The 15,432-nt window shown below is 43.4% G+C and overlaps 1 protein-coding gene across 1 annotated transcript in view; it reads right to left on the bottom strand.

The window, feature by feature from the left end:
• FANCC (Fanconi anemia, complementation group C) overlaps positions 1–15,432 on the bottom strand; it is a 139,842-nt gene that overhangs the window by 4,585 nt on the left and 119,825 nt on the right. The window contains exons 10-13 of the mRNA XM_012640061.1: positions 12,715–12,790; positions 9,999–10,080; positions 7,187–7,361; positions 3,124–3,327 (exon numbers count right to left, since the gene is read on the bottom strand). Coding sequence (XP_012495515.1) covers positions 3,124–3,327; positions 7,187–7,361; positions 9,999–10,080; positions 12,715–12,790 — 537 coding nt within the window. The remainder of the gene's footprint in view (positions 1–3,123; positions 3,328–7,186; positions 7,362–9,998; positions 10,081–12,714; positions 12,791–15,432) is intronic.

Genomic DNA, 15,432 nt, shown 5'->3' with positions numbered 1-15,432 from the left:
GGTTATGTTGTTGAATGTCCTTCTTATGTTTTTCTCATGATTAGACCTGGGCTACAGGTTTTGGGGAGGAAGACCACCAAGATAAAGTGCCATTTTCTTCACATTATGTCAGGGGTGCACACTGTCAGCGTGACTTGTCCCTTCCGATGCCAACTCTGGTCATTGCTGAGGCAGAAGCTGAAAAGCAGCTACTGTACCTTATACTTGGCCAGAGGGAAAGCCGGCTGACACCAAGTTTTACGGATGTATTTTAGCTCCCATCTACGGTGTTCTCCCACCCCAGTGGCCTGGGAAGTAAGTGAGGTGTGCATGTTTCCCCTTATTTACAGGTGTTTATTGTCATATGCTGCAATTTGTTTTCTCTCTCCCCAAAGTGTACAACATGATGTTTTAATATACGCTGTGAACCGATTACCACAGTCAAGCTAATTAACACATCCATCACTCTCACCTAGTTACTTTTTTAGTGGTGAGAACACTTGAGATCTACTCTTAGCAAATTTCAAGTGTACATTATTATTAACAACAGTCAGCATGCTGTACATTAGGTCTCCAGAACTCATTCATCTTGTAACTGCAAGACTGTACCCTGTGACATTTCCCCATTCCCCCACCTCCAGCCCTGGTAACCACCCTCTACTCTCTGTTTCTATGAGTTCAGCTGTTTTAGATTCCACATACGAGGGAGGTCGTGCACAATGGCTTTAGTGTCTGGCTGATTTCACTTAGTATAATGTCCTCTAGGTCATCTGTGCTGTTGCAGGTGTGCATTTATAAAAGTACACAGTGGATTCTTGGAAGTCCTGCCACTGTGCTGGGGCTGCACCCTGAGGAGACGGCACTAGCCTCTTCTGCTTCTGACCCCCCCTCAGGCTCTCGGGCTGTCTTCGTCCCAGCCGAGGTCTGCTGCACACTAACTGGCCAACCAGGACTGAGACAAGCTCCTGGTCTTCTGAGGTTCCTGGCACATTGGGTCATTCGTCACTGGGACTTTCCACATATTAATATTCACATTCAAACAGAACCCACCCTAGAAGGGAGCAGGAAGGGCTTCTGGGTGCTGGGAATGTCCTTTCTTGATTCGGTTGCTGGTTGCATGGGTGTTTTTGGTTTGTGAAGATTCATCAAATTGTATATTTTCTGTGTGTATATGTCAATAAAAAGCAAAAATAAAACAAAACTCCCAGAGCCACCATGTTGGTACTCACTTTTTTTTGAGATGGACATTGTTTTAAATTACGGTAAAATATACATAACATAAAATTTGCTAGGCCAGGCATGGTGGCTCACCTACAATCCTAGCACTCTGGGAGGCTGAGGTGGGAGGATCGCTCGAGGTTAGGAGTTCGAGACCAGCCTGAGCAAAAATGAGACCCCATCTCTACTAAAAATAGAAAAAAATTAGCCAGGTGACTAAAAACAGAAAAAATTAGCCAGGCCTGGTGGCGTGCATCTGTAGTACCAGATACTCAGGAGGCTGAGGTGGGAGGATCGCTTGAGCCCAGGAGTTTGAGGTTGCCGTGAGCTAGGCTGACACCATGGCACTCTAGCCCAGGCAACAGGGCAAGACTCTTTGTCTCAAAAAAAAAAAAAAAGTTTGCTATTTTAGCCATTTTTGCAATTCAAAGTTGTGCAACCATCACCACCACATACCTATCTCCCGAACTTTTTCTTCATCTTAAACAGAAACTCTGCACCTAGTAAACACTAACTCCCCATCCTCCCTCCCCCAGCCCCCCGTAAACTCTATTCTATAATACGTTCTCTATGAATTTGACTATTCTAGGTACCTCATAAAAGTGGAGTCATAACATTTGTTCTTCTGTCTGGCTTATTTCACTTAGCATAATGTCTTCAAGGTTCACCCACGTTATAACATGTGCCAAAAATTCCTTTTAAAGTCTGAATAATATTCTGTAGATGTATATACCACTTCGTCTTGTTTATCCATTCATCTGTTGATGGACATACTTGGGTTGTTTCCACCTTTTAGCTATTGTGAACAGTGCTGTTATGAACACTGGTGAACAAATACCTGTCCAAATCCCTGCTATCAGTTCTCTTGGGGGCATATACCTAGCAGAATTTGTGTCATATGGTAATTCTATGTTTAAATTTTGAGGAACCACCAAACTCTTTTCCACAGTGGCTGCATGATTTTACATTCCATGTAAATGTGTGAGTGCTCCAATTTCTCTACATCTTTACAATATATTTTTTCCTTATTTTTTTTTTTTTCCGATAGCCATCCCAATGGGTGTGAAGCAAATCTCATTGTAGTTTTGGTTTGTATTTCCCTAATGGCTCATGTTACTGAGTATTGACCATTTGTACATCTTCTTTGGAGAAATGTCTATTCGAGGCCTTTGCCCATTTTTGAATTGGGTTATCTTTTTGTTGTTGAGTTATAAGAATTCTTTATATATTCTGGGTATTAAACCCTTACCAGATACATTATTTCCAAATATTTCCTCCCATTCTGTGAACTGTCTTTTTACTTTCTTGATAGTGTCCTTTGAGGAACAGAAATTTTTAATTTTCATAAAGTCCAATTTATCTATTTATTCTTTCATTGCCTGTGTCTTTAGTATCATACCCAGGAAATCATTGCCAAATCTAATGTCATGAGTAGTGCTCATTTTTGACGTGGACCATTCTTTAGCCCTCATGTCAGCTGGGCTTCAGGAAGAATTTCTTTGTAATTAACCAGTCTGTAAAAATTTAACAAACACAATTCTTTGCACTGCTGCAGCGAGCAGCACTGTGGTTGCTTTCGGAGCACGTTCTCACTGAAGCCTTACTGCCGCCATGAGGGAGGAGAGTGGTGCACTGTGCCTGAAAGCATCAGACGGGGGGCAGAGGAGACCTCGCTTTTCCTATGAGCCCCAGCAATTGCCGTGTGACCTGGGAGAAGCACCTCCTTTCTCTGAGCCTCCATCTTCTCTTCTGTGGCATGAAGGTGCTGCAGGGAGCAGGTTCTGGGGTCCATCCCAGCTGTCAACCCGCCTGACCGTTCCTCCATGTTGGGCAGCGTCCAGGACACACCCCCCTCAAAGGCCAGGACAACTCACCTTTCACCTGAAGTGTAAACGAGAAGTAGGATGCTGGAAACGCGGGGCTTACCAGGGCGATGGTGTCCCGGGCAATCGCGTGGCCTCCAGGAACCCGGAGCAGGAAGGTGAGGAGGAGGCGCCTGAGGAGCTGCGGTACGGGTGGCCCGGGGTCTGCGTCTCTGCCCTCGCCCGCTGCCGCCAGCAGGTCCCCGGCTGAGAGGGTGGCCCTTCTGGACAGCCTCAGCAGGCAGCCGAGCACTGCGCTCACCTCCACCTGGACAATACAGTTTCAAAGAGTGATGGATTAGGGAACAGTCAGGACACACGTTTCTTCTAGGATTTATTTGCTTTGAAGCAACCCTCAGAAAGAGGTGAGAACTGGCCCGTGAGAGAGGGAGAAAGAGGCGGTGCGGCCGAGTTTACACACTGTTCCACACAAACCCAAATGGGCGGAATGGAAATTTCTTGACTTTCTTTCGTCTTGCTCACCAAGCAGCCAGGGCACCATGCCAGGAATTGACCTTTTTTTGTATGAAAGGAAATGAAGAAAAGTCCTCAACAGAATGTAGTCAGATTTTTATATTGTGGGAAAAAGAACAAAAGGCTCCTTGAAGACTATCACAGCCACAAATCAATTAAAGCCCCATGCAATGGGGCCTCCGCCGAGCCAGTGCTCGGATAAGAATGCAGGTTTGCCTTTTGCTATCTTTGGGGGTGGGGGGAACACACACACACACACATATACTCGTTTTGTTTTAGATACTGGAACAGGCTGTTCATACATGTTTAAAGCTCAAGCTGAGGTCACAAGTCTGTGGAATCCACATAATAATGGTAATTGTTATAAGTCTGTGGGTTGTTATTGCATAAAAAATGTTTATTTCATGCTGAGACTTTTCTGCTTGCTACAAGAATAGTACATCAAGTTGTGACTTGGAAAACAAAGCAACTGATCCAAAATGCCACATGGAACTCATGAACAGCTATGTTCCATCAGTTTTGAAAGAATACTTAGGCCTATTCTGAGAATTCCCATGACCGATTTTATGGATTTTGTGTGAAACGGTTTTTTTCCTGGAAGTTAAGGCCTCATTCAATGAAGTCTGTCATAAACTCCAGTACACTAGGCGTGTTGTGTGAGCAATTCTGACCATAATACGAGACCGTGAGAAACTGCACCATGGGGCTCTTCCATGGAGAATGGCAGGGGTCCAACAGGACAGGCCACGCTCTTGCCACCTCGCCCCTCTCAGCTGGGCCCAGCCTATCCTGGTCTGATGGTATCTACAGGAGCCCAGGAGCATTTTGTCATCTCAGTGGGTCTGCAAAAATGTCAGTGCTTAGGAGGCGATGCCTTTATATTCATTTTCTTCTTGACCGGCGTTTGATTTTTCCCCTTATCCAATATTCCCTAAGATGTGGTCTTCCTCTCTATTTTGTCCCTGACTGTGTTTCCTTTCAAACACTTCCCATGTCCATAAGCTTCTACTTGAATGCCAATAACTTTAAATGCTTTCTAAGTTTTTCAGGGGAAAGAAAAAAGCTTTCTTTTCTTTTCAAAGTATTGTTTTTTAAATCTTACATTATAAAAATCTGTATTTGTTCACTATGGAAAATTTGAAAAGAGAAAAAGAAAAAAAATTATAATGATCTATATAACTCTATCACCCAAAGAGACTCACTGTTTATTTAGCCAATAGCTTTGCTATTGAAAGTTTCCAATTTTTGCAATTATAAGCAATGCTGTGATGAATTCTTGTACATAAATCTTTGTATGGATCTCTAATTATTTCCTTGGTATAATTCCATAGTATAGTGACTGGGTTAAAGGGTATGAACCCTTGCCTGATTCTTAAGAATATATAGACTTTTTTTTTTTTTAAATCATGATCCAATTCAGTGAGCAAAAGGAGATGAACAGTCGGGCACGGTAGCTTATGCCTATAATCCTAGCACCTTGGGAGGCCAAGGCAGGAGGATTGCTTAAGGCCAGGAGTTTGAGACCTGCCTGAGCAAAAGCAAGACCTCATCTCTACAAAAACTAGAAAAATTAGCTGAGTGTGGTGGCACACACCTACAGTCCCAGGCTACTCAGAAGGCTGAGGCAGGAGGATCACTTGAGCCCAGAAGCTTGAGGCTGCAGTGAGCTATGATATCACTGCACTCTAGCCCAGGTGACAGAGTCAGACTCTGTCTCAAAAAAAAAAAAAAAAAGGAGATGAACATTGGCTGGCAGAGAATGTGGTTTGCCAGTGAGCGGGACAGGCCTTTGCACAGGCAGGACACATCCTGGGCAGGGGCAGGCTCACTCTTTGCACCCGTGTTCTTGCACCTCAAGGACAGCCAGGAGAGGCAACTACTCCAGCCCTAGCACACGATCCAGGGCTAAGCAATTAACCATGATTTAATTATACCTTTTAAGTAAGGCAAAGGCACAGCTATTGTCAAGTGTGATCAGATCTCACAATAATGCTTTCTAACACAGCTCACAGTTTGTTTCTCAAGTCACCCAAGATACCATCCAGTGATTAAAGTTCACAAAAGCCTGGGGAACAAGAGGTACATATTATTACTTAAACCAAGAAAACTCCCCTTCCCAGGATGTCACCTACACCCATGCCTCAGGTCAGGCACCAAGGAGGAAGGGGCTCTGGAATCTCTAATATGGAACACTGGGTTCAATCACAATAGGACAGCTACAAAGGACATGGACATACGGCGCTAAACTATACTCTGAATGAGTTAATCCATTTTCATCCAAGATGCCTAAGCATCCTCTAAGAACTGTGTATAGGTTTTATTTAAACAAACAGAAAGACCAAGTTAGCTAGTAGAAAGATGTGCCAATGCAGAACTTTCTAGCAATCAAGTCTTATAGGACAATGTATTTCTCTATACTTCCAAAGTGAATCTTTGTCAGTATCCGTGACCGATAGGAATTTAAACACATATCCACCAACTTAGCATATACAGAAGCAAATACAAAATGCATACAAGAGGGCTATAGAAATTACGAGTGCTTCATACAGCTTATTATTAAAAATAAGATGATCAAAAACATAAACTAGGATTTTCTTTAATTAGTTTCATGTGATATTTTAAGGAAGAAGAAACAGAAGGCTTTCTTTTTAATCAGGTAGCAATCCTCGCATACCTATGTGGATTATGATAATTTCTAAAAAATATTTTATTTTTGATCCAAAATAAATTATCACCAAATTCCAACTTTTTAAAATCCAAAATTTTTTCTTTTCCCATCGTGTAAGCCTTTAAAAAAATAAAACATACAAACATCTGTACTAGTCTCTGCTTTTTTCAAACAACAACAGAAAATATAAAGCAAATAGGAACACTGCTCTATACATAATGAAACCTGTTCTCTTTAATTATTAAATCAGCAAAAAGCACTGGCAGTTGAAGTTTTAAAAACCAGCAAATAAATGTTTGCAAGGGAGGTGCCAAAGCCTTTAATCAAAGCATTTCTTCCTGTAATTATTATATTCCACATGAAATAACAACTGTCTTTGCCACAGACAGTTACCCCGTCCTACCTATACTTAGCTGCTCTGTTATTTAGGAAATGACCCAGTCCCTTTTCAGAAGCAAAGTGGTTAATATCATGTGATTACTTTAGTAAGAGGTCTAAACAAAGCCGGTAATGTGAGAATCTGTTGGCTGATCCAAGAAAGCAGTAAGTCAAGATGGAGAAGGCGTGGCCAGGCTGCTGAGCAGGAGAGAGGAGCTGGCTGAAGAGCAGACGTCCCTGGAGGACAGGCCCCCGAGGGTCAGGAGCATCTGTAAACAAGGGCAGGCGAGCAAGGACACATCAAGTGACCTCAAGGACAGAAGGGCTGTGCCTCACCCCCTCGGCGCTTCCCAGGACAGGGTGGCAGTGTCTTGCCTCCAAGGAACTCTGTGGAGGCAGGACAATGTCTTTGACCAGAAGCCCAGCCCTAGTCCACCTGTGGAGATGGACAACTACACATTACCACGACTTACGCCATGAGTTTGCAGAGCTTAGGTGCGGGGGGAGTCAGCGGAAGCCAAACCAACTACAGCGCCCCTCCCTGCAGGATCCTCTCGGGACCCCAGAGCTGCCCTTGGACGCACACGCTGTGGGGCCTGCCACCCACCATGGTCTGTGCTCTCTGCTGACTCCCGTCACATGGGCTGTAGTAGAATGCCAGGAGCCACAGCAGGGCCGCAGGGGGTTCGGCTTCTGACATCAGTAACTGCTCGACTGCCATATCGGCCCATCCTCCGAAGTGAACGAACAAAAACCAGCTCTCAAAGGGGCCTCCACAGGACCTGGAACAGAGCCAAAACAGATGGCAGCCGGGCAACCTGAGTTCTTTTTCCTTTTGGTTCTTAAAGCCACTTTAATGTTTGTGAACTGTTGGCTCATATTGTACTTAGCCACTGAAGTACAACCTGCAAGGAACACAAGTTAGACTCAGGAAGTCTCTCTGAATGCCACTCTGAACCCGTCTCAGGACATTCAAAGGATGCCTCTCAGAAACCCCATGAGGGCTGAGGACATGTAAGTTTTTACAGCCAGGTACCGTGAGTAAGCACAGGCTCTGAGAAAGGAAGATTGTGCCTGTAACCAACAGGAACAACCCAGGACAACCCGGCAACATGCCTCCCCGCCTTCTGCAGGGCCTGCACAGCTGGGCTGCTGTGGAGAATGGGGCCTCCCAGCCACAAAGGCAGCCACCCAGGTGGCTCCAGAGCCAGAAATGAGGGCGGCTCCCTCAGGTCCAGATGGAGACCAGAGAAGGCTGTTGGCCTCCACCGTTTGTGAGGAAGGGGTGGCGGGTGGGACGCAAGCAGAAACGTGCTCTTTCCTTTCTGATAAGACACAAGGATCTGGTGGATGTTTCAGTGATTATTAATTTTTAATGAGTTGTATGTATTCTTCCCTGTCACCATATATACAGCAACACTGGAAAGTTAAAACTTTTATGAAGCTATCTCTCACTGCACTGGCAACTGGGAGTTGCAATGCTTGGTTAAAGGGTAGAGCCCTTCGTGCCGTGACAGTCTCAACAGTTTATCATCTCTGTTGTAATAAATGGAGCAGGACTGGCCTGAGATCAGGTTAGATCAGAACTTCCCCTCTGGACTGAGGGAAGTGACTGGAACAGGAGTATTCCAGACCCTGCTGCAGGGTCTGTCTTTGTTCGATCTGGTTCCATGTTCCTCTGCCTGGCCCATGGAACTCCCAAGCTCTAAGCATTGTGCTCGCCGCTCTGGTCACTGCCTTCCACCTGTCCAAATCCTCCCTGAGAACAAGTGATTAACTGTTCTGCAGTCGAGCGTGCAGAACAGACAGAAAAGGAAGGAAAGGTGGGAATATTCATCTTACTCCCTTGTCCCCAGGAGAGGGTCAGAGCTGACACTTTGGGGGCCACGTTGGTGGTGGGCTGGGTTAGGATGCCTCAAAGCAAGGAAGGGGCTCTACCAGTGCCCTCCCCTGCAGACCCCTTGCAGCATGCCTGGATCAGGGGTCAGAGATCAGCCTGGTCCTTCTCTCTTTTCCACCAGTAACTGAGTGTGCAAGACAGTTCCACATGGCCGACTGAGAAAGGGCCTAACCTGCTCGCATACCTACCTCCAAAGGTGGCCCCAAGGTCTAGGTTAAGGTAGGAGCCCCATGAGGTTTTGGGTCTAAGTCCTGCTCTTTCTTCAACAGACAACCAAAAAGGGTACACGTGGGGCCGACAGGGTGCTGCAGACAATTAATACAGCTGATACTCTGGTCCCCATATGGTTGCCAGTGCTTTTTTGTCTATTCTCTATTGGTAAGAATCTTGGGGAATGGGGTAGTGAGTATCTGGCACCCAAACCTTTAGACAGTGCTCGCAGACATAGCAGCATCAACCATAATCTGTGTTGGCTCAGTGATGAGATTACAGAAAATTTCAAGAAGGAAAAGTGACAAAAGGAACAAATAAGATAGTCTCAGTAGGCTAGTATAGACAATGAATGAAATATTATTCATACTCTAAAAGCAAGGAAGTTAAGAGGAAGCCAAAGAGTATTATGTTAGAAAGAACTTAAAGCTTAAATGTGAATGCTTTCAGGAAAATAACACATATAAGAAGGTACGTAGGCCAGGCGTGGTGGCTCACGCCTGTAATCCTAGCACTCTGGGAGGCCAAGGCAGGTGGATCATTTGAGCTCAGGAGTTCAAGACCAGTCTGAGCAAGAGCAAGACTCTGTCTCTACTAAAAATAGAAAGAAATTAGCCAGACAACTAAAAATATATATGGAAAAAGTTAGCCGGGCATTGTGGCGCATGCCTCTAGTGCCAGGTACTCGGGAGGCTGAGGCAGAAGGATCACCTGAGCCCAGTAGTTTGATGTTGCTGTGAGCTAGGCTGACGCTACGGCACTCTAGCCCGGGCAACAGAGTGAGATTCTGCCTCAAAAAAAAAAAAGACGGTACCTAATACCATAATGTTAGAAATTAGTTTATGTTAGAATGGATTTTCTAATTTAGAGAAATATTTATTAAAGAGAAGGAAAAACAAACATTTAACATTCCACCCACCTGTGCAGGAGAAGTTTAGAATTTCCTTCCCTAGAGATCTAGAGAGAAGAAGGAAGGACCCAGAGAAGCAACCTTTTCCTTCTGCACGGCCAGGCTTCCCAGCATGTGGGCACTGCTTTTTTCTAGTGTCTCTTCTGTTATTGTTACGCCTGTGTATTTCAAAACGTGTAAGGGCAGACATTACTTAGAAGAGTTTCTACACAGGTATTTACACATGCAGGCCTATTTATTCTGACCTGTCCAAAGCGACACGTGCAGCCACGAGCTTCCTCCACCTCTCACCTGTGACGGTGCTCACCTGTTTGGTCTGTCAGCCCTGCTCAAAGGGAAAGTAAGGATCAAGGGAAACCACACGTGCAGCAGACCTAGGAGTGGTCAGCGTTTGCTTACCCACAAGTCTGGTCTTCAACAATTTTTCTGAGCAGCTCAGAAATATGCTTCAGTGGCTGGTGCCAGTGTCCCTGTGGGGTATCTGTGGGTGGAGAGAGAGAAGTCAGAGGGAAACTGAAGAAAAGTCAAACCTGTTTGGAACCATTTCCAGCTAAGACCTGGAATTTTAGGGAAATGCCCTTTCCTCTTTTGTCTGGCCCACAGAACCCACACCCTGCTCTCATGCTTTTCGCAGACAGTCTCTATCTCCTAAGCCTGGAGAAGTGAGATCTGTCAGCGTTATGCAGAGCTGAACCTCAAGGACTCTCTAACTCTCAGGTACATGGCAGTAGGTGGAGACTGCACAGGAGCCCTCCCTGGGACTGAGAAATGCCACGTTGCAGATGCCCCAGGCTTTTCCTTTTCTACCTACCCACCCCCACCTCCATCACTAATAATTTGTAATTTCAAAATACATGGGAACTATAATAAAGCAGCCAACAAGGAATTAGCAATGGTCTGCCCAGCCGTTTTCCTACAGTTATAGTGAATTCAGAATATGGTTTCAGGTTTACAGTAGAAAAAAAAAAAAAGGCCAGAAAAAAAAAATACATGGGAATGATGCAAACAAATGCCTTTTCTTGAGTTAGTTTCTCTGGTTTCACAATTACCTGTGGTTTTAAACACATCCGAGCATGCATATATCTGTAGTTCTAAGCAACATCTGAAAAAGGTTTTCATGCAGTGACAGATTCTGCAATCGAATCCATGAGGAAGATAACACGAGTGGAGGTACCACCACTACTCCACAGGGGCAGCCCTCTCCCTCCTCTCAACTCCCACAACCCTTCATTCATAGCCTTTTGAAGGCATTATTCATTTCCTTTTTATTAGTTGTTTAGACGCTTATTTTATTTCCCCTCTACATGTAGGTCCTAGATGGGGCTCATATGTGATCATATTTTATGCCCCTCCCAGATTTCACAATGGCCACAAAATAAATTTCTGATGAATAGAAGATTATACTGTTAAAACACACTTCTTCAATTTGTGAATATAACATTCATTTTTTCCAAAAGTAATATGGAGACAGCTGTTCTAGGAACTAGCACACGAGGTTCTTGTACTTCTGCTTGAAGTCACTTGTTTATTTTAGGGCATAAATCTAGAAAAATCACACAAACCAAAAGATAGAGGGCTGAGTTCATGCCGTGTACCACCTTCATCTTTTAAGTTTCTGAACTTAAAAAATAACAACTCCAGGAGCCAGGCGCGGTGGCTCACGCCTGTAATCCTAGCACTCCGGGAGGCCGAGGCAGGCAGATTGTTTGAGCTCAGGAGTTTGAAACCAGCCTGAGCAAGAGCGAGACCCCATCTCTACTAAAAATAGAAAGAAATGATCTGGATAACTAAAAATATACAGAAAAAATTAGCTGGGCATGGTGGCGCATGCCTGTAGTCCCAGCGACTCGGGAAGCTGAGGCAGTAGGATCGCTTGAGCCCAGGAGTTTGAGGTTGCTGTGAGCTAGGCTGACGCCACGGCACTCACTCTAGCCAGGGGCAACAGAGTGAGACTCTATCTCAAAAAAAAAAAAAAAAAAAAAAACAACTCCAATACATTTTTTGGAGTTCATTCTGCTTCCCACGCTGCTGACCTTAGGCCTTGCTTATCTGACCTAAGTTGTAAGGTGTACCCCAGAAGGGTGAATTCCTGATTTTCTGTCTTGTTAATAAAGTTTTCTCATTGTGTTCCCACAGGTTTTCATGAAACCATCAGCCAGAGATCCCACCGAAGCCATCACCACCCCCACCTCTGGCATCTGAGAGGGCAGTGTCAGGTGGACCACAATGGGCAAGAACCTACATCTCCTAGAAAAAGGAAGAGGAACTTAGACTTTGCAAAGTGCTCTAGACCTCTGAATCATCTACATTCTTCCAACAAAGTTATGCAGGCCAAAGATGGCGTGATGGCGTGAAAGGGACACGCTATTGGCTCTTTACCTCCCTCTGCACCCTCGTTTCTGGGTGGCACAGTTTGGGCTTGTGTCAGGGTTGCCTTTCCTTCAGATTTCAGGTTCAGAGGGAGAGGACGCCTTCACTGTCTATTTCTGAAATGTTGCCTAGGCAAGAGCTCACAGGAAGCCCCCAGATCAACACCACTCGAGTGAGGGGCAGAACCATCACTTCCTCAACCGGATGTGGCCTATGGAAGGCTGGCAAGTGAAATCAGGAGAGGTGTGGTCTGAGTGTTTCACTGAATTCTTTCAAAATCCCTCCGTTGGCTTGGTTGGGAGAAATTTCCCCTAAATTTCCTTGGCTTCCTCCATTATTTTATCTTTTCTTCTGCCACAGGCTGCATGAAGTAGAAAGAATGAAAAACTAATGAATGTAGCATTTTATACTGACGCAGCCAAGTCTTGGCCTGTTCCTGGCGTCTGGTGGGTCTGGCTGGCATCGGCAGAGCCTGTGCTATCTGTAGGCAGACTATCGAAACCTAACCAGAGGCCACTTTCTTTTCCTTTTTCTTCTTTTGGTAAGTGGTCATAACTGGGAAGCCAAGCAGAGTCTTACATCAAAATCCACAGAATGTGGGACACTGAGAGCTTAAAGGATCTTAAAAATAACTAATTCCATCTCCCTCATGTTACAGATGAGAGACTGGGAGTGAAGGGTTCTAGTTTGTCAATGTTCTTCCCCAGAAATCATTCTGAGATGGGCAACATCGACCTTAACCTACCTGTAGGGTATTGCAGCAGCACCATGGCAAGAGATGGAGAAGCATAAGGAAAGTAGGTCTTGAGTGAAAATTTCAGCTACAATAAGACAAAAAATTCCAAAAACCATGAACGTTAGGACTGAAAAGGGTGTTAGGAAAATACAAAATCCTGCACCTTCTGCTGAAAAAAGACCCACCAGTATTAACATGTTCAGAATGTTTTCTTCAACATTTTTTTAAAATCCTTCCAATAACCTTATAAATATTTTCCAGAAAAATGAACCTTTTTAAAGTCACCTTCTGGGACTTAAGAAAAATAAAGTTATGCTCTTGATGTCTTTGTATGACTTCTTTACCTCACATGAACTCAATTATACACATAAATCTTCTATTTCGGTAAGAGCTGCCAAAGTCGTTATGAGATGTTAGGTATTTCAGCATTGTTTTTTTAAGAACAAAAGCATAAAACAACAATGGTGCTCACATACTTTGAAGGCCAAGTGGTATGAGCTGTCCATGCCCCCAAAGGCACAGAAGCTTTTTTAAAAAATTGAAGTAAAATCTAGAAAGCATGAAGGCTTAAAGCATGAAGGCTTAAAGGATACAATTTGATGAGTTTTGGTAAATGTGTAAATCCATGTGACCACCATCCCAATCAAGACACAGAACATTTCTATCACCCCAAAAAGTTCCCCTGTGACTCTTAACAATCAACCCCTCCACCTCACCCTGGCAACCGATATTTTGATTTTGACAGGAGAGTTTTGTTTAACCTTGAATTTCATGTAAATAGAATCAGAGTATGTATTCTTTTGTGTTTGGCTTCTTTGGCTCAGTGTTTTGTTTTGCTTTGTTTTGAGAGTCATCTGTATTATTGTGTATGAGTAGATCATTCTTTAGTTATTGCTCAGAAGTTGTCGCTGTATGAATATACCATGGTCTGTTTATTCATTTTCCTATTGATGGGCATTTGGGTTGTTTCTAGTTTGGGACTGTTATGAATAAAGCTGCAACTAACATTTATATCTATGTGTTTTTGTGGACATATGCTTTCATGTCTCCTGGGTGAGTACCACAGGAGTGGAATTACTGGGTCATAGAGTAGATGCTTATTTAACCTTACAAGGCCATATACTTTTCCAGTGGTCATACCATTTTGCACCCACCAGTAATTTATATGAATTCTAGTTGCTGTACACACTTGCCAACATTTGGTGTTGTCAATCTTACTGATTTTAGCCATTGTAGTGGGTATGTAACATTACTTCATGCATGCTTGCTTTCATGCCTGCTTTATTATGCATTTCCCTGATGGCAAACGATGTTGAACAGTTTTCATGTGTTTACTGTCAATTTATACATCTTTTTTGAAGTCTGTATTCTTTGGTCCATTTTTAAAAATTGGTTTGTTTCTTATAGACATATATATTCTGGACACAAATCCTCTGTCATATCTATATATTGCAAGTATCTCTCAGCTGGGGGCTGGCTTTTTCATTTTGTTAATGATATCTATCAAAAATAGAAGTTTTAAATTCCGATCAAGTCTAATTTATCCATTTTTTTCTCATATCGTTAGTGTTTCTTGTTTTGCATTCCTCCTAAGAAATCCTCCAACATCAAAAAAGACATCCTCCTACATTTTCTTCTAAGAGTTTATAGCTCTAACATTCTGTTGTAGCCTACGATCCATGTCTAATTAACTGTTGTATGCTTCATGCAGTAGAGGCTGAGGTTTGTTTTTCCCAGATGGACATCCAGTTATTCCAGCACCACTTGTTGAAAACCCTCCTTTGCCCCGTGAATTGCCTTGGTGTCTCTGTCAAAAATCACTTGACCACGTATGTAGGGTCTACATCCAGACTCAGTTCTGATCTATGTCTATCCTTTTGCCAATATCTCACTGTCTTATTACTATAGCTTTTAGTCTTGAAACCAGGCAGGGTGACTCCTCTGATCTTGTTTTGTGTTTCAAAATTGTTCTGGCTATTTTAGGCCCTTTGTATTTCCATTTAAGTTTTAGGATCAGCTTGTCAATCTCCATTTTTAAAGTCAGCTGGGATTTTGACTGGGATTGCACTGAAGCAATAGATCAATCTGGGGAGAACAGACATCTTAACAGTTCACGAATATGGTTTCTCTCTTCTCATATTTAAGTTTGCTTCAATTTCTCTTAGCAATATTTCGTAGTTTTCAGTTAGAGGTCTTATATATAATTGTGAAATGTATTACTAAGTATTTTATGTATGACAGTGGATCTATTTTTTCCTTTACTTCTGTCAGCTTTTACTTCATGTATTTTGAAACTCTGTTATTACGCACATATCCATTTATAGCTAGTCTCTTCCTAACGAACTGACCGTCCTGTCATTATGAAACGTCCCTCTTTACCTCTGGTAGCACTTCTCACCTTGAAGTCTACTTCATCTGCAGCTCACAGAACCACCAGCTTGCCTGTGTTTGCTATTGGCATACCACATCTTTCCTTCCTTTCACTTGCCATCTATCTGTGTCTTTATCATTAGAAGGAGTCTCTTGAGAACAACATATAGTTGGGTCTTGGTTTTTTATTCAATCTGACATCTCTGCCTTTTTACTAGAATATTTAGTTAACCTGCATTTAATTTTTGTAATTAATGTACCTGTTGATAGGTTTGGGTTTATGTCTATCTCTTGACATTGGTTTTCTTTTGTCCCCTCTATTTTCATGTTCCTCTGGCGGCTCTCTTCTCACACCTC

Source organism: Propithecus coquereli, unplaced genomic scaffold (assembly GCF_000956105.1).
Source record: "Propithecus coquereli isolate 6110/MARCELLA unplaced genomic scaffold, Pcoq_1.0 Scaffold147, whole genome shotgun sequence".
In the NCBI taxonomy this organism is placed as follows: Eukaryota; Metazoa; Chordata; class Mammalia; order Primates; family Indriidae; genus Propithecus; species Propithecus coquereli.
The sequence above is the reverse complement of the archived record's forward strand: the minus strand, read 5'-3'. Positions and strand labels throughout refer to the sequence as shown.